Here is a 19,060-nt window from a genome sequence, read left to right as displayed (position 1 = left end):
CTGGCGTGCACGAGAAACAAAAACAAATGCACCCACTTGCACGTGACCACGCCACTCCCATGTGCCCTATATTACACCGGAAGTGGTCACGCCTCACCCTTCCTCAGTTCGATTTCCATAAGCGGAAAAACATCCAAGGGACCTCAGGGCGCTAAGAGCGGGACGCTCAGCCAGTATCATGTAACTAGGGTTATAGAATAACCATACGTTACATATCAACTGGCCTCGCGTCTCGCTCTGCCTACTGAGATAAAGGGCAGAGCAGACACGTGGCCCGGACAAATGCACCCCCTGAGGGCCTGTAAGCCCCAGCCAGGGAGGAGGGGAGTCCCGTCCACCCGCCCGTCCTAACGAAGGGGGGGAGGCAGTCAACTCCACCAAAGCACGAAAAGGGGGGGAACTAGGCACCCCTGAACGCACAGCGCAAGCGGGACCACGTGTGACACAGCACCCCGCGGTCCACACCCACACACTCCCGCTAGCCCACCTGATGGCGGGATGCAGGAGAGGTCCCGGATCTCAGGACTGCCTGGGAGTTTCACAGAACCCCCAGTCACGTCCATGAGGTAAAAACCTAACAAAGGACCCGGGGAGGACCAGGAGGCCGCAGCACAAAAGTCCTCCACCGAGGCCCCCCCTAACAGGGCAGCAGAGGCCGCCACACCACGAATGGAGTGCGCCCTGACGCCCCCGGTGGGAACCTGTCCAGCCAGCATGTAGCAAAGGGCAATGCCCTCGCACAACCAATGTGACAGGCGCTGCTTGGACAGCGCCTCACCCGCGCGAGGGCCACCGTAACAAACAACAGTTGATCGGAAGCCCTGAGACCCTGCGTGCGACTAAGGTAAACCCCCAGTGTACGGACAGGACACGACAGGTGAAGGCTCGACTCCAACCCACTAGCATGAGGAGGATGAAACGCCTGAATCACAATATCCCTGGAGCGAAAAGAGCTCCGGATAATCATTGGCATGAAGACCGGATTAGGCCTCAGAGTCGCCCCGTTATCAGCCCGAACAGACAGGCCGCACCGAGAGAGCACATGGCTCACCCACGCATTTAGCGGAGGTGCTGGCCCAAAAAAGGAACGCGGTCGTAAGACAGACGATCCAATGGCGCCTGTTCAAGAGGCCAAACGGGGCCCCCAACAGCCTTTCCAGAACAGTTGGAGGTCCCGACTCGGAGACAGAGAACGTTCCACAGGCTTGAGACGCCGTGCGCCAAGCAAGAACGTCCCACGAGAGGGTGGCTGAACAATGTTCTGCCCCCCACTCTCGACCATACGCCACTTCCCAGCGTAAGCCGCGTAGTGGACGGAGCGTGCGCGTTCCAGATGGCGTTAACCACAGAAGAGTCAAGACGCATCCCCACCAGATTCACCCTTTCAGCAGCCAAGCCTAGAGGCTGCCCCAGAACAGGAGGCAGAACAGAGTTCTGCGTGCCTGAGAGAGGGCCCGCGGTGACCACGGAACAGGCCACGGCGGGGCCACCAAGAGCTGAATCAGGGCCGGGAACCACACAGCTGAGCCCCGGCCCGGCGCGACCAGGATCAAAGTCCCGCGCTCCTGACGTACTCGCCCCAACAGCTGAGCTATCAGGTGTATGGGTGGGGGGGATGCGTACAGAATCCCGGGCGGCCACGGATACATCGAGGAGGCATCCACCCCCAGAGAGGGGTTGTCCTTCCGACTGACCGAGAACCACAAGGGGCACTGGTGGGACTGTCTGCTCGCAAACAGGTCCACCGCGGCTTCCCCGAATTGGTCCCAGACCTGTCTGACTATGTCTGAACGTAGTCCCCACCCGTCGGGGGGAGGACCGCCCCGCGACATCACATCTGCACCTACATTCTCCCTGCCGGGGATGTGGAGAGCCCTCAGGCTGCGCAGATTACGAAACGCCCATAGCCAGAGCTCGACCGCCGCCCGGTGCAGACGGGGGGAGCGTACTCCCCCCTGTCTGTCGATATACGGCGCTGACGTCGTGTTGTCCGACCTGATCAAAACATGCTTGCCCACCACAAGGTGGCCGAGCCGTTTGAGGACCAGAAGGACTGCCTTCAATTCCAACACATTTAAACGTAGTGCAGACCGGGCAGCATGGTCCTGCCAGCCGCACCCTACTGCGTTGGCCCGACACGTCCCCCCCCATCCCGTGAGGGAGGCATCGGTGAAGACCGTGACGTGTGACAGCCTGCTACCCATGGGGACCCCGCTGGTGAGGGCCCCAGGCCCTCCCCAGAGGGCGAGGTCCCCCAGTACTGACATGGGAACATTCAGCCGCTTCCACTTGTCTCTCACCGGGTCTATTTCCATACTGGAAAACCACCCCTGTATCCTCCTTATGAAGAGGAGGCTAAGAGGGACCATAGAGTGAGCAGATGCCATCATACCTAGGACGAAACCTCCCGAGCACGCCGAGAACATCCACTCGCCGCCGCTCTGAGAGGGATGCCCATATAGACCTTGAGCTTAGAAATAAGCCCAAGTACTCCACCCGGTGACTGGGAAGAGGAGTACTCTACTTCCAGTCTACAGCAAAACCCAGGCTGGTGAGGAATTCCACCACCTGCCTGGTATGAGACCTGGCGATCTTCTCTGACCGGCCGAGGACCAGAACGTCGTCCAGGGTAGAATAAAATTCGTATCCCCTGACGACGCAGAGGCCCCAGCGCGGTCTCCACGCACTTGGTGAAGATGCGAGGAGCCAGAGAGTAGCCGAACGGCAGCCTCTGGTACCCATACGCTAAGCCCTGAAAAAGGAAGCGTAGGTATGTCCTAGGAGGGAAGATCGGGATGCGAATACGCATCCTACAGGTCTATGGAGGTGAACCAGTCCCCCACCTGACAGCGCTTAACAGGTGGGTGACGGTCAACATTCTGAACCTTCCATGGGACAGGTCCAGTATGGGTCTGACACCCCACCCCCCCGATTTCTCGGGCACCAGAGAATATCGGGAGGAAACGCGATGCCTCCCATGGGACCACGACGACGGCCTGCTTCGCCGCCAGAGAACTGTCACAGGGCTGTCACTGCCGCGGACTCTGATAATAGAGTCTGTACCAAACCCAAAAACAGAGGGCGGGGGTGTGTAAACTGTAACACAAGCGCCGCCCTCAGCGGTCTCTCCATCCACACCGACATATGGCTACCACTGCAGCCATACGTGGTCAAATTCCAAAGCGCCCCCGCCGCCAACTGCCGCTGGTCCGCTAGGAATCGTAGATAGGTGGCCGGGTCCCTCCCGCTGTGCGTTGTCAACCCTGGTATTGCCAACCGCGCGAGCAGGGTGTCTCGTGGAGCCGGGATATCGCACTCTGACTCTACCAACGAGGCAATCACACCCAAGGGGGGGACCCCGACAGAAGGGACGGTCTGATACGGGGGAAGCGGCCATCACCCCTGGTGACATAGGCTCCCCCGCTGAGTATCTTCCCAGCTTAGCTTGCTGAGGACAGCCTGCTCTGCAGCTGGACATGCATGGTGTGTGGTCCTCACACTGCCCGATAGGGTGGGTCTCTACACACCGTAGCCCTGTAGTGATATTACTACCACCCAAATTACGCGTGCCTGCTGACCACCGTGGGATCGGAAGTCCAGACGGGGGAGGCACTAACGTAATACCCGGCCTGGCGAGGGCGGGGCTGGGGGGAACCCACGCTGCGACCTCCTGGGCCTAGAGTTCCCCCTCTGACAAAAAAGTTTTTATACAGGGAACCCTGCTCTGTCGACAGATACAACACCAGGCTCACCAAACACAGATGCAGGACGTGTGGTGTGGGAGCCGCTTGACAGCACAGCATTCTCACAGACAGACCCAGGCCTAGCTAGCAACTGGGTGTCAGCCCCTGTCTCCATGAGAAGCAAAATGTGGGGCCGCTTGCTCTTCACTGGAACGCGGCCCGCAGCCAAAGGGAACAAATCAGAGCCCTGTGTCCCGTAGTGTAGCGGGGGGGAGTAACCGGAGAGCGTGCTAGACACAGCTAGATGGCAACGTTTTTTTAGGGCGTGCCCATCTAATATAGCCGATCCCTCGGGCCGCCGAGGCTGTCGGCCTTGTGATCACCTGTTTTCTTTGTGTCCAGGGTGTCTCAGGCGGGGGAAACATGGGCGCTGGCCGGGGGCCTCGCGAGGCCGTGCTCTCACCTCTGGCTGCACGGTGTGGGGCAGCATGGGGCCCAGGTCAAATACCGCCCGCGCCTCCATGGACAGACCAAGGTCCACCCGCAGAGAGGGGAGCCCTGAGGAGGAGACCCCTCCCCTCCTCAAGGGGAGATTGCTCCAACCAAAGATGCCTGTGAACAACCGTTGACAGCATCCTAGCCCTCCCTGCGGTTATAGCTTGCGGCTAGGTCAAAAGCTGAATAACCTCAAAACCTTGCGCGATGGTTTTGACGTCGGCTGGCCCTATGGCCCCGCCACCGATACCATTTTTGACAGAAAAGCAGCCAATTGAGCAATGTTGCCAGTCGCTGCTAAATCCTGTACCGCGGCGGTATAGGCTTCATCAGCCCACCAGCCACCTGCCGGGCCGACTCGCCTCATGGCGTCGGCCGGGCGGGACACCATTCCACCATGTCAGGGCAAAAGGACTGATGCCACCTGCTTCACTAAGCACGGAACACCAGTGGTGGCTGCTGACCAAAGTCTACTACTAGTGAAGCACTGCTTCACTAGTAGTCATGTAACAACCTCCACTGCGTTGTGCACCCATGAAGGGATAAATGAAAGAATGAACGAAAACTCTATTAACATATTGCAGAATGGGCTAGCCAAATACACACAATTGTTAAGGGGATGCAGACCAGAGAAAACGCTAGTCCTGTCTACATCAGGGACCCCCATTTTCAATTCATAGATTCACAAAAAGCACACCTGCCCTGAGTCCTGAAAGGGTAAAAAAGCCCCCGCTAAACCCCCAACATTAGACACCAATTGACCGTCAGCATGAATGGTTAAGAGGGAAGACAGTAAAGACAGCCCTCAGCGGGTACATGGGGAACGGCGCCCCAACATTGTAGCATTAGCATTAGCTGCGCGCTAGGATACCTGGAAAAACACTCAAAAGAGAGTCATGACGACCATGTTTTCCCAAATATCCCGCCCCCTGCGCCAATACATCACTCGGTCGTCTCACGAGACAACGAGCAGTATCACACATGCCATTACCAATGCCTGCTTAGCGCAGGCCCTACCTGTGCGCGACTTAGCTCGACTGCTAACCGTCGCGCGACGTCCCTCTGTCCGCTGTCACGAGACGAGGAAAACACTGGATAGGGCCGACGTGCCGAGAAGGTTCCGGGGGCTGGCGAACTTCTGGTGAATTCCCAACATTGTGTAATTTCACCTTCTGCTCCATAACAATCTCCAGTTCAAGAAGTGCACTTGAGCTGCTTCCGCTTGGAAACGAAATGAGGAAGGGTGAGGCGTGACCACTTCCGGTGTAATATAGGGCACATGGGAGTGGCGTGGTCACGTGCAAGTGGGTGCATTTGTTTTTGTTTCTCGTGCACGCTAGGTGCGTGGAGATAAGGGGTTATCTCAGTAGGCAGAGCGGGACGCGAGGCCAGTTGATATGTAACTACATCCAGTAAAAAATTCTAATAAAAAGATATATTAATATTGTTCCTTTTTTTTTGCTGGGCAGACATTGTTGCGACCCCTTCTATATCTGCAACCAATATTTTGACATTTAAAAAAAGTATCTAACATAACATTTATTTGGGGGGGGGGGGGCAGGTGTGAAGCTTGCCCAGGGCACCAAATGTGCTAGGTCCGGCCTTGGGCGCAGGTTTGGTTGGGGACACTTGAAGTAGGGGGTCTGGTGGTCCCCCCCCCCCTGGAATTTTTTAGCAAAAATTTCCTGCATTCCGGTGTACTTGGTAAATGTTAAACGGTGCATTTATATATCTCTTTTATCCAAAGCGCTTTACAATTTTGTTCCTCACATTTATACCCCTTCACTCACACACTCACACACCGACGGCGGAGGCGACCACGCAGGGAGCCAAGCTCCACATCGGGAGCAGTTAGGGGGTTAAGTGTCTTGCTCAAGGACACATCGACACTCTGCCCCGGAAGGAGCGGGATTCGAATGGGGAACCTCCGGATTACCAGACGACTGCTCTACACCTCCCGAGTCACTGTCGCATGGCGTGGTCCTGTAGGGGTGTCTGAACGTGTTGGTTAATATATAGTTACAGGTAAGAAGTATATAAAAAAAATTTGACCCCCTGGTTTTTTTTACCTCTTTTGGGGGTACCGCATCCTCAGCGCCAGCTCAAGGACTCGTACTCTCATCAAGCCATCAGACTCATGAACACTATTTCAGTCGTTCACATTTTATTGTATATATTTATGTATTTAGTATTTTAAGTATTCTAAGTACTTTACGTTGGTTTTATTCTACTGTTGCACTTTTTATATGAACCACTCTCAGCACTGTCACCTTTTTCATACGTCATTATTATGCTGGTTTTTATTGTATTTTTGTACATATAGGGGGCGACAGTGGCTCAGGAGGTAGAGCAGTCGTCTGGCAATCCGGAGGTTCCCAGGTTCGATTCCCGCTCCTCCCAGGCAGCGTGTCCATGTGTCCTTGAGCAAGACACTTAACCCCCTAACTGCTCCCGATGAGCAGGTCGGCACCTTGCATGGTCGCCTCCGCCGTCGGTGTGTGAGTGAATGGGTAAAATGTGAGGAACAAATTGTAATGCGCTTTGGATAAAAGCGCTATATAGAAAAGCGGCCATTTACCATGTATTGTATTGTTCTATTGTGTATTTTATTGACAGGCTGTAGGTCGAGGGGGCGAGACCCAAGAATCTTGCTCTTTTTTTGTCTGAGAAATATGACAAAGATGCAACAATAAAGCCATCTGATCTGATTGGATAAAGTGGGAATGGAGTAGCTATATTGAGGGGGGCATGGCCGCTGCAACGCCCCCTAAACCGGCGCCTATGTGCCCATAGGTGTTCAATTGGGTTGAGGCCTAGTGGCCGCGAAGGCCACAGCATATGATGACTCACATCACTTTCATACTCAGCAAACCATTCAATGGCCCCTCCCTCCCTGTGGGCGGAGACGTCATCATCATCATCATCCCGGGAGAGGCCACTCCCACTTCCTTTGAATTGATTGACAGTGACCGTTCACTCCGTGGCTACGTTCACACTGCAGGTGACAAATGGCCCAAATCAAAAATCTAAATTTCTTTGCTCGTATTATGTGACTCAGATCTGATTTCTTTTCACTAACAGTGTGAACAGCACAAATCACATGGAATCTGATATGTTCAACTCTGATTCGGGCCACTTTCCTATTTGGTTCTAAATCAGATACAGGTCTGATTTATTTTGTGCAATGTGACCTGCAGTTTGAACAGTCATGCGACTTTCATGTGACTTTTACGTCACTAGATTGACATTTATAAAAAAATAAAACATTTGGCCACATTGTTAATGTGAACAGCCAAACTAAAAAATAAGATCTGAATAATAAATCAGAATTAAGCACTTAGGCTTGCAGTGTGAACAGAGCCTAATAAGGGGCCAAGTGGATCCAAACCATGCCAGGGAAATACACACCCCCCCCCCCAATATAGAAACAGAAAGTCAATCAATTAAACATTTTAAATAATTAAAAACAACTGCAGACTACGGTGACATGGTTTGCTATTAAAGATGTAAACTGACCAATAGATAAGGAATTGAGTTTTAAAGTGCTTTGGAAAACATTCCATGTTTCTGGGGCACAGAAGCTAAAAGCAGATTCTCCTAATCCAGTGCAAACTCTGGGAACCTCAAGTGTAAAAGCCAATCAACCAGAGTGAGTGTGATCAGGTCCAGAGCTCCAATCCAGCAATGAGGTGATGTAGGGAGATCACCAAGAATGGCCTCATGCAGAAACAGATGCCAATAGCAAGTCACGTCTCTCTGCCAGAGAGGACCACCCGTGACCCGACCTTATCGTACATGACACAATGATGGAACCATAACTGTCTCTCTGCCAGAGAGGACCACCCGTGACCCGACCTTATCGTACAGCACACAATGATGGAACCATAACTGTCTCTCTGCCAGAGAGGACCATGCCCGACCTTATCATACAGGACACAATGATGGAACCATAACTGTCACCAATGATAAATCCAAGGGCAGAATGATATACAACAGAGTCCAGAGGCTTTAGAGTGGAAGCAGCAGTATAAACTATACGTCTCCATAATCCAAAACAGACTAAACTGAAAAAACAGCTTCAACGCCCTTCCTTCCGCTAAACATGGGAAAAAAACGGTACAAAAAGCCAACCTTCTGACACAGTTTACAGATGATCTACATGGCCTTTAAATGTAAATTTCTCATCAAGTCAGATGCCAAGAAATGTATATTAATTAACTATCTCTCGCTATGGATTGGAGTGGATTATATGCAAATCTATCATCATCATGTATGGGTTCATCTACGCTTGTTGTGCTTCTCCACTCATCTATTTAGGTTGTTCCTTGTCCCCCCCCCCCCCCCCCCCCAAAACACTCTAATTCATTATCTGCTTGTTACCAACACAGAAAGGAGGTGCTCTTTGGACCTGGCCAAAAAGAAGAGAGCTGCACAGAAAAAGGTGGTAAGATAAGACAAGACAGGATATTCCTTTATTGATCCCCTTGGGGAGTCATAGCAGTGTGGGGGAGGGGAGGTACAGGTATGGGCAGGGTAATAATAGTAGAAAGTAAATAAATATATAGGCAATCAAATTTGATCTGAATATAAGAATATGAGGAAAAAATAAACAGTGTAAACAAAGGTGCAGGTGAGGAACTGTGTGCCCGAATATATTATATAGGCAATAAAGAATTAGAATCTAAATATATGAGTAAAACTAAGTAAACAGTATACAGAAGGTACAGTATACACAAGGTATACCCTATAATGATATACGTCATTCGTAGTCCGTGCAGGTTTTAGTGGGTTTGTCGGTCATTTGCAAACACTGAACAGATAAATATTCTAATTTACAATCGGTTAAGAAAGTTCAACAAGACGTCGTGTACTACAATAATGTATGAGAGAAGATATCCCACACACAGGAATATCCTATCATCGAATCTTATTCATCATATAGGGCAAAAAACAACAACGAAACGTGTATTGGGTCTTAATTAAATACCGATCTAAACCACTATTAGTCCGAATAGATTATTTACTATAATATATTATTATTTACTCAGACTCCGCGGAGTCACCTCCAATTAATGAAGTAGGCCCGTGATCGCCCGCCCGTCTCGAGCCGCTTGTTGTTCACCTGTAGAGGGAGGAGGGCTCTCTGCCGGGCGGCGCTAGGACCCAGGGTGCGCGATTCTTCATCTCCAGCTGCTGTGCGGACCAGAAAACTGTGGCACTGTGTGTGTGTGCGGGGAGGGGAAGCTCGCGCGAGGGAGGACGGACAGGACAAGCCAAAATTATTACATACTGTATATTCATTCTCTACTTCAAACATCACATCCACCACGGCCGGCAGCCCTCGCGCCTCGAAGTCCTCCCGCCAGAGAACAATAGCTTGTTGCGCTGTGCTGCGCTGTGTGTGGCGCGACTCGCGAGCTCTGCTGTGTGCTGTGCGGCGCGAGCTCCTCCGCAACTATAGACACAGTTTGGACTCGCGCGAGGTAAGGAGGAAGGAGGAGGCCAATGCAATACCATGCGATTACTAATAACAAAGGCGTTACACGGGGCTCGCGCGAGCAGGGGGCATTACAGCAGTGGCGGTTCTAGGAATTTTTAAACAAGGGGGCACAGGCCAGGGATTGATTGATTGTATTAACAGATTGCAGAATGGGTACAATACAGTACGGCTCAATACACACAATTGTTAAGGCGGGGATGCAGACCAGAGAAAGACTTTCGTCTTGTTTACACATCACCACAGGGTTCCCCATTTTCAATTCCTCATAACATGGGATAACATGGGGCATTGCACAACGCCGGCCATTGAGGGGGCAAGTGAAACTCTGGCAAACTTTGACCTGGATATATGTTGTGTGTGTTTTTCTAACGTCTTGCCCTTGCGGGGGGGGGGGGGGGGTGCGGCTGCTGTGTCTTTTGCTCCTCTAACTAACCCCCATCGCGGTGTCACATGTATGGGAGACCTACCTACCTCGTGATGACACATAGCCAGGCCTACGGGATATATATCTGCGGTAGGTCGGTCTCTCAAACACCGTGACGACACCGTAAAGGATGGATCCCCGGTGCCCGTTTTTTCAAACGCGTTGTTTTACCTTTTGCCTGTATCGTAGCAGCCGCCGGGCGCCGTGACACAGACACACCGTGAACCCGGTACCTGTGATTCTCTCTCTCTCTGTCTCTCTCTCTCCTTATCCCGTCTCTACTAACATGGAGACTGTAGTTAAGACTTTTACTTAACGCTATATAGCCCCCGGCCGCCTCCCTCCCTCCTCATCCCCCCGGCCAGGTGAACAACCAGGAACCCGGACATCCTCCGCATACCACCACCACGGCGGGCCTGAAATAGCCTTTATTATAATAATTATATTATATTATAATAATTATTATTATTATAATCTCCCCAAAATGTGACAGATCACACAGACGTATATCATCCCCACTTTGAGATGCCATGATGTTAGCCGCCGGGCCGGGCGGTGTCTCAAAGTCGTCTGCTGTGGTCTTGCGAAGTAAACACAGTGCCTCCATCATCCGTTGCTCACACAGTTGCTGTAATAATAATAATAATAATAATAATAATAACATGAAGAAGAAGAAAAGAGTGTGTGTGTGTGCATGATGATGACAAGTGTTTTTAAAGCGTACTAACGGGTAACGGCTCACACATCCCCGGTGCGGGCGGCTCGTCGTGAGTGACCCAAACTCGTCTAGAATTGGGTGAAGCCCCGCGCGAGCAGCCGGTCACTACTATACCGGGATAGCTCCTCCGAGAGCGGTCGTTGAGGTCTCCCGGTAGCAGGGTAACCCCCCTGTCCCCCCTCCGCCCCTGTCCCGTCCCCCCCCCCCACCTAAGACACAATGACATGTGTCAACTGCCTCCTTATAAGCGACTCTCCTGTTTACGATGTGTTGTTGTCAGTTTTTGATTAGGACGCTTCGGCTCCCCCCCCCCTAATTTCCACATTTGGCCACCTGTCATCAGACAGGCTTTCTCTCTCCCCCCCTCTCTCTATCTCTCTCCCCCCTCTCTCTTTCTCTCTCCCCCCTCTCTCTATCTCTCTCCCCCCTCTCTCTTTCTCTCTCCCCCCTCTCTCTATCTCTCTCCCCCTCTCTCTCTCCCCCCCTCTCTCTTTCTCCCCCCCCTCTCTCTCTCTCTTCCCCCCTCTCTCCCCCCTCTCTCTCTCCCCTCCCTCTCTCTCTCTTCCCCCCCTCTCTCTCTCTCTCTCTCTCTCCCCTCCCTCTCTCTCCCCCCTCTCTCTTTCTCTTCCCCCTCTCTCTCTCCCCTCCCTCTCTCTCTCTCTCTCTCTCTCGCTCTCTCTCTCTCTCTCTCTCTCTCTCTCTCGCTCGCTCGCTCGCTGCCATTATTATTACCGAGCAGAAAGACGGAGGACACGTTTTGAAGCGGCTCTCTCAGATTCCCTGCACTCCGCGATCGAGAAACGGTTAAATAGTTGTCTACTGAACTGAACGCTTCCTCTCTCTCTCTCGCCGGTCGTGCGGGAGATCCTCCGCGCCTCTGCCGCCGCCCGCCCGGTTTACCATGAGGAGGAGGAAGAAATATATAGGTCACGGGGATGGCAATAAACAAAACTATATTATTACTTCTTACACGATGATTTCCACGTTTGATGAGGCGTGCAATAATAATCCATGCAACCCCCCCCCCCCCCCCACCGCGAGCGCAGGGGATGTCCGAGGTGAACTAGGAGGCCTATAAGGAAACAGGCACCCCGTTCTTTAAGACACAGTATTGTCTACTATTTCACATGATTTAGGTGAGACGGGTGGCCTATAATTATAGCAATGTCACCTGTATTGGGGAAACGGCATCTATAATGTGCCATGATGAGGAACAACCCTCTCACTTGTAGCAAATGTAGCCTCTATACTGCAAATTGGTGATGTTCACTTTCATATGCAGACACCTCCTATTCATTGCATTTATATTTGTTTTTGTTGTGTCTGAACCATTGATTGATTGATTGAAAACTTTATTAACAGATTGCAGAATGGGTAGAATACAGTACGGCTCAATACACACAATTGTTAAGGGGATGCAGACCAGAGAAAGACTTTCGTCTTGTTTACATCAGGGTCCCCCATTTTCAATTCATCATAACATATATGACATACATGACATACACATAATATGTCTATATTATAGACAGTACTGTTACATACAGTACCAGATGTGACTAAATATGAAGCTTTTATTGGGCCTCAATGTGGGACCTAATGTATCATTCATTTATGATGAATTGAAAATGGGGGACCCTGATGTAAACAAGACGGAAGTCTTTCTCTGGTCTGCATCCCCTTAACAATTGTATGTATTGAGCTGTACTGTACTGTACCCATTCTGCAATCTGTTAATAAAGTTTTAAATCAATCATATCATAGTCGAAAATGTAGATCATTGTTGTTTGACAGATAACCTATAGATTTGATTTCATCACACATATGTGTGTGAATATGATGTCGCTTGTGCATGGAAGGTCCGTTACAGATCTGTACAACTCTTGTGTATTATGTTTGATGCCATTGATGGTATATCTCACATATTTTCACGGTGCATATTCAGACCCCCATCGATATCAGTCCACTGGCACCTGAAGCTGCCAGCGCTCCGCTTGCGTTTAGCCCAAATTATTAGTGTGTTATTAGCAGCACCCCCATGGGAATACCAGGTCGGTCCCATTTATATTGTGTTTAATTGTATTCACACCTCTCCCTGTGGGCAGAATTAGGCTATATACAGTATATTTGTCTATGAGGATGTACTGGGAGGTGCTTTGGGCCCTGTAGATTCTCGACCTACTGGTCCGACCAGACCAGTGAGGAGAAGATGTTATTAACAGTGGACCCCGTGTGCAGACTATAGCTCCTCACATATTAAAACACAGTAATCATGAAGTGTAATCACGTCACGACAACATCTTCCACACGTAAACCTATTTGCGGGGTGGCCCCCCGGGTCTGTCTCTCAAAGGGCCACCCCGCAAATAGATTCCCTAAACGAATAAAATAACATAATAAAAAGGTTGTTGCGTGTGTGTACAGAGACAGTACACATCCCTCAGCCGTTAGACAGTGCTCCTGTCCGCCCTGGCCATGTGTATCACAGAAGAACCCATGTGTGTGTGAACTACTGAACCAGTCATGTTCTGTGTGTCTGGATGTTTGGCTAAATAGGATGAAGGCCGCTGTCATTGTGAATTGGTCATATTGTGTTGTGCGAGTTCAGTGTATACTGCGTGTGTATATGTCTCTCTGTGTGGCTGCTCTCTCTATACTGTATCTCTTTGCTATCTGCAACCTTGCTGGGGAGGGGGGGGAAACGTCTGCATTGTCAAAACCCGACCTGGTTAAAGTCTGCTGGACTTGTGAAAAATGATAGTGTGGCTTATCATGTAACAGGCAGGCTGGAGCAGGGGCCATGCAGGAGGTGTGGGTATAGGTTGGTCAAACTCAGTGATCAGTGAACACAGAGAGATGGCATTATAGGACCGCACAGCGGTCAACGTGCAGGGCCTATATTTTTTTAGAAGAGCACATTCAGTGGAATTTAAGAAGATGGGTTGAAGATCTAAAATAAATCAAGACTTGTTGGGAGGACAGAGAGACAAATACTGAACCACTAAAGACGTCCCGCATTATAGCCTTTGGGTTGCTATAGGGATGTATCAGATAGTGAATACTTTCAGTTATGGACAGAAAGGACGTCATTTGAGTTTGGGTTAAGGGATTTGCACGAAGGGCTCCTTTTGTGATTTAAGGAGCTTGTTTAAAGAATGACAATGTATATTGGAAGATGCCTCATCGTTTAAAATGAGATCAACCCAAACGTCCATAATGTCTTGAAAGACGTGTGTGTGTGTCAGACCAAGAGCTTCTCTGGTGACACTTGAACGTCTATACTATTATGTCAGTGATGTTTCATCATACGAAACTCCATGGTAGTCACATTTACAACGACGTGCCCCATGCACAATCTCGCTTCCTCGTGTTGTTAATTTTTGTATTTAGCCAATTCCATTCAGACAGCGACCATCTCCCACGTGTGTGTGCGCGAGATCGCGTCAATCGACTTGTCAGTCAATGATCAAATCGATCAAACTTGGTCGTTTTTGTTTTCCCGTCCAAAAAACAACGGATCTCACTACTTCACGTTACTTGGACTGTCAGAAGAAGGAAGCCCTGCTCCTCAGTGTTAGCAGCGCACCGTTACACTACACTCTGCTTTGCGATGATCCCCTCTCTCTTTCCCCTTGAGCGGCTGGGCTAGTGTGGAGTCGCCGCGCGGCGCGGTGCACGCCGGTACATGTAGTCCCCGCTCCTCCCCGCCACGGGAGTAATAATAATAATAAATTCAATTTGTACCGCACTTTATATATTTGTGAAAATCTCAAAGTGCTACAGGATATAAAGATAAAAAGTTAAATGAATAAAAAAACAATTAAAATTAACAAAACAACCAATTAAATGGAAGAACATAAAAATAAAAATAAAAGAATAATAATAAAATGAATAGAAGCAAAAATACAAGTAAAAGAATCATTCAGGCAAATGCCTGAATTTAAAAAAGAAATGTTTTAGGCCCCTTTTTATTAAAATAGTCCCAGGTCCTGGAGCATGGTGGATAGTCAGAAACTACATATCCCAATAATAATAATAATAATAATAATAAAATGAATAGAAGCAAAAATACAAGTAAAATAATAATTCAGGCAAATGCCTGAATTAAAAAAATAAATGTTTTTAGGCCCCTTTTTTAAATAAAACTAAAAGAGTCCCCGGTCCTTGGCGTGGATAGTCACAGAAACTACATATCCCAGAGAGGCCTGGATGTCCGCCTTCCCCCCCCCCCCTCTCTCTCCCACCACCACCACCACCAGACTGGAGAGAGATACGGTGGTACGGTACGGACTCGCCTTCACGGACCCCCCCCCCCCTCCTCCTCCCTCCCTCCCTCCCGTCCCTCCCTTGGACTTTTAGAGAACCGGAAAAAAGCGTCGTCGAGAGATTAGTGAGCAGCAGCGGCGGCGGCGGCAGCGGACACGGGAGAGGAGAGGAGAGGAGAGGAGGCAGCGCGAGCCCCGTACGAGTCTCGCGGGCAGCGTCAATAATATAACATGCCATTCGGACGAACGTTGTTGGGTGCGTAGAAGAAGAAACTGTCACGAGACTGTTAATATGCTAATTACCTTGAGGATTATTTTTGGGGGGAGGGGGGGAGGGAGGGGGGCGACTAGGAGGAGAATCGATCTCGTTTTTTTTTAACCAATTTTTTGAATGCCTTTTTTTCAACACAGAAGCAGTTCTCTCTCTCTCCCTCCCTCCCTCTCTCCCTCTCCCTCCCTCTCTCTCTCGTTACAAAAAGGGCCGATAGATACCAGTACGGGAACACACTACTTCACGGTCGCGGTCAGGACTCGCGGAGATAAATACGGTAACCGTCCGGCGTAAGTAACGCTCGCGGCCACCGGAATATATGCGAACCGCGGCGGGCGAGGATTTGCGGAGGCTTCGTTCTACCGGCGGCGGAGACCCAACGGTGTTTATTAATCCTGGTGTTATTATTATTCAGACGTCGCCCTCGCCCGCCCGATATATAGTTGGAATATTGTTTTTGTGCCCCCTCTCTTGTTGTTCCACCACAGCCCTACAGTCCACAAGTTCAGTGTCGCCCTCTCTCTCTCTGTCTGTCTCTCTGTCTCTCTCCCCCTCTCTCTCTCGCTCTCTCTCTCTCTCTCTCTCTCTCTCTCTCTCTCTCTCGCTCTCTCTCTCTCGCTCTCTCCCTCCCTCTCTGTCTCTCTCTCTCCCCCTCTCTGTCTCTCTCTCTCTGTTTGACTTGTCCAGTTGGCTACTTCTCGTGAAAACATTGGCGAGTTTTTAACAATAATCAACGATAATCAATGTTTTATTATCAGTCCGGTTGGCCGCTTTTATTTTTGTTAGTAACACTATTAACCCGCCCGGGTCTCTCTCTCTCTCTCTCTCTCTCTCTCTCTCTCTCTATATATATATTTGTGGATCGATGATGATGATCATCAGGGACGGAACGGAACCACCGCGGAGTTTCTCTGTTTGCTTGGTATTTTTTTTGGGGGGGGGCTTCCGCGATTTGATGATGTCGGACTAATAATAATAATAATAATAATAATATTACTCCCGTTGTTGCCACCGGGAGACGTGACGGCAGTTCTGCTGCCCACATTGTGCTGCCTCTTCCTATATTACCGTAGATACGACGCAGAGTCTCTGACTCCGGAACATTATTTCTGTGTGCAAAACCATCCGATCCGGTGTCGACTAATCATCCCCGGTGTTTTCTGGCGTGGCGTTGTTCCCCCGTTTGATCGTGTGTCTGTCTGTATGTAACGTGTATCTCTCCTCGTATTTATATATATATTATAATAAGACTGATCACCTGAGAGATGCTGTCATCCTCCCGGTTGTGTGGTGATGATGATGATGATGATTATGTTCGCCATCTCTCTCCCATCATGAGGAGCTGCTCTCTCTCCGCGGAGTTTCTTCTCCCCTGCTGCGCTGATATATCGATTATACTACAGGCGGTTACGTCTACAGCAGGAATGCAAAACTGTTCTGTGTGGATGTTGTTGTGAACGGATTGATCACATTGATGATCACGTTTTTTTTTTAACACTTTAGAATTTGACATTGGGACGTGACTCTTTGTGTGTTGTGCATGATGTGGGTAAGAGATATAATTATCCAACTGACGGGGTGGATGGAAGTATAGAATCTCTATAGTCTTGAGTAGAGGGAGGATAAATCGATTATTTACTGTCTTGATTGAAATCACCTCGCTGGGTTTTGTTTTTAAGCAGGGAAGGCTCGACTTTGTTTTGCCTCTCTCTCTCTCTCTCTCTCTCTCTCTCTCTCTCTCTCTCTCTCTCTCTGTGTGTGTGTGTTGGACTATTGACTCTATCGCATGCATCTTCGTCGCCGAGCCTACATCAGAAATACTAATTCACATGATGATGAGGACCCCGGCCGGCCGCTGCACAAAGACAAACCAGCCAGCTGTAAGCAACGCGATGTTGCTCCTTCTATAAATGATAACGATGCAGATCCTCTCAACGCATGCTGATGTGGTTGCAGATTGGTGCGGGCCAGCTGCCCGGCCTCCAGGGGTGTCTGTCGGTGGTCATTATAGGAATTATTAGACTGTAGTACACTTTGATCATGACGTTTTCCAGAGGAGCTGGTGTCTTTTTTGTCTGGTCCCTTTCGTATAGTTGTTGTCTCGTTGACTCGCAGATGCGCTCATGGGCTCCCATCCTCTCCTATATACACACCTCTATACCAGGGGCGTGTGTTGTGTGGAATAGATCCCAATGTGTCTGTTTCCAGGCAGCCACCATCAAAGTATCTCCAGTCCACACTGCTTGTTTTTGTTTATTCTTCTCTCTCACGTGGTTGTTGTTGTTGTTGTGTCCCCCCCCCCCCCCCCTCGCCGCCTGTCTGTATAGACTAGTCAAACTGCCTTTCTTTTTTCTTGGATGGTATAGTTTTCCAAAGTGGAAGCGATGGGAGGGTGTCTGATAAGAAGTTGAAATAGATGCGTCTCTGTGGTGAGGTGGTGCCGTGGGGTCCGTGGAGATTTGATTGAGAGTCAAACACTTAATAATTTCCTGCATTCTTGTGTACTTTTTACGGACCAAATTTGTGCCTTTTTTCTGCATCGATTTATGCTGGAAATGCCTTTTTATTTATGTAAAGGAAAAGGCAACATTCAGATACCGGCGCTGATACAAATATAATGGAATGTAATGCAGTAAGGCTCTCGGGCATTCTGTATCGTTCTCAATTATCTATTTATTCTATAGTTATAGGTAAGAAGAATACATATGTGTTTTTTGACCCTATAGTTGAAATATATTTTTTTACTTCTTTTGGGGAGGGGGTTGTCTTTCATATTAGCTCTATTTTCTGAGCTAATCGAGAATATAATATATAATATATATAATATCGAGAGTCCCCTGCAACTCCCCCCTAAACCTCCGCCTATGCATGTTTTTGTAGATATCCGCGTCAGCGACACACGAGCAACAATCAAAACTTGGGAGGGCAGAGGTCACGTAGGAAAGCGCAGGACGAAGGAGTTGACTCACCACCAGCTACAGTCCTCTCCGTCTCCGTCTGTCCGCCCTGCAGCAGTGCACACACGGCTCGGTCAGCGCCCCCCCGACACGCCACCGCTGTCCCTCGCTCTGGAAGAAGCACTGCATCTTGTTTCATTTTATAAATTTTTTTATTTTTAAAATGTAAATATTTTTTTATTATTTTTTTTTTTTACTTCAGGGGAAATCACTTGCACACGGCGCCGGTTGCGACACGCGGGTGGGAACGTTTTCACCAGATACGCCGCCGCCGCCGCCGCTGACTTGTGAGACTGCCAAAAACAAAAATCACAAGCGTGTTCCTCAAATTGAACGCCGGCTTCACCGGTTCCTCGTGTGAATCATCTCCCTGCTCTTGAGGACATTGTGACATGTGTTGTGGCTTCCGAGGTCATCTGGCATAAAGGAGGCTTTCAATTCCCCCCCCCGCGATGTCGACTCCCGAATCAATCGCCCCTCGAACGCGCCTAATCCCACGCCGAAGATTACGTGAAAATCTTTCATTTGAATTGAAATTAAAGCGACATCCGATTGTCATTGATCACACTAACCCCCCCCCCCCCCCCCCCCTCTCTCTCTTTTGCCATTCAACAGTATACCATTGTGTTTCAAGGAACCCTCTCACTCAAAGCCCTCGCCACTCGAGGGATGCTGGGTTAAAGCAACACCTATGCAGGTAATTATTTCCCATTACCGTGACACCGTGCGGATCAGAGCGCTCCTCTCCCT

The 19,060-nt window shown here is 49.6% G+C and overlaps 1 protein-coding gene across 3 annotated transcripts in view; it reads left to right on the top strand.

Annotated features, from left to right (window-relative positions):
• The first annotated feature begins 9,558 nt into the window (after window positions 1-9,558).
• Window positions 9,559-19,060, top strand: part of bcorl1 (BCL6 corepressor-like 1) — a 67,475-nt gene continuing 57,973 nt past the window's right edge. For 2 of the 3 annotated variants that reach the window (XM_084331832.1, XM_084331830.1), the window contains exons 1-2: window positions 15,198-15,338; window positions 18,926-19,007. In XM_084331832.1, coding sequence (XP_084187958.1) covers window positions 19,002-19,007 — 6 coding nt within the window. In that variant the 5' untranslated portion in view covers window positions 15,198-15,338; window positions 18,926-19,001. Of the gene's footprint in view, window positions 9,662-15,197; window positions 15,339-18,925; window positions 19,008-19,060 lie in introns of those variants that run through there. The other variant, XM_084331831.1, reaches the window with a different exon arrangement.

The sequence above is a fragment of the Notolepis coatsorum genome (genome assembly GCF_963971535.1).
Source record: "Notolepis coatsorum genome assembly, chromosome: 16".
Classification (NCBI taxonomy): Eukaryota; Metazoa; Chordata; class Actinopteri; order Aulopiformes; family Paralepididae; genus Notolepis; species Notolepis coatsorum.
Note: the sequence above shows the minus strand (reverse complement) of the source record. Positions and strands in the feature narration are given on the sequence as shown.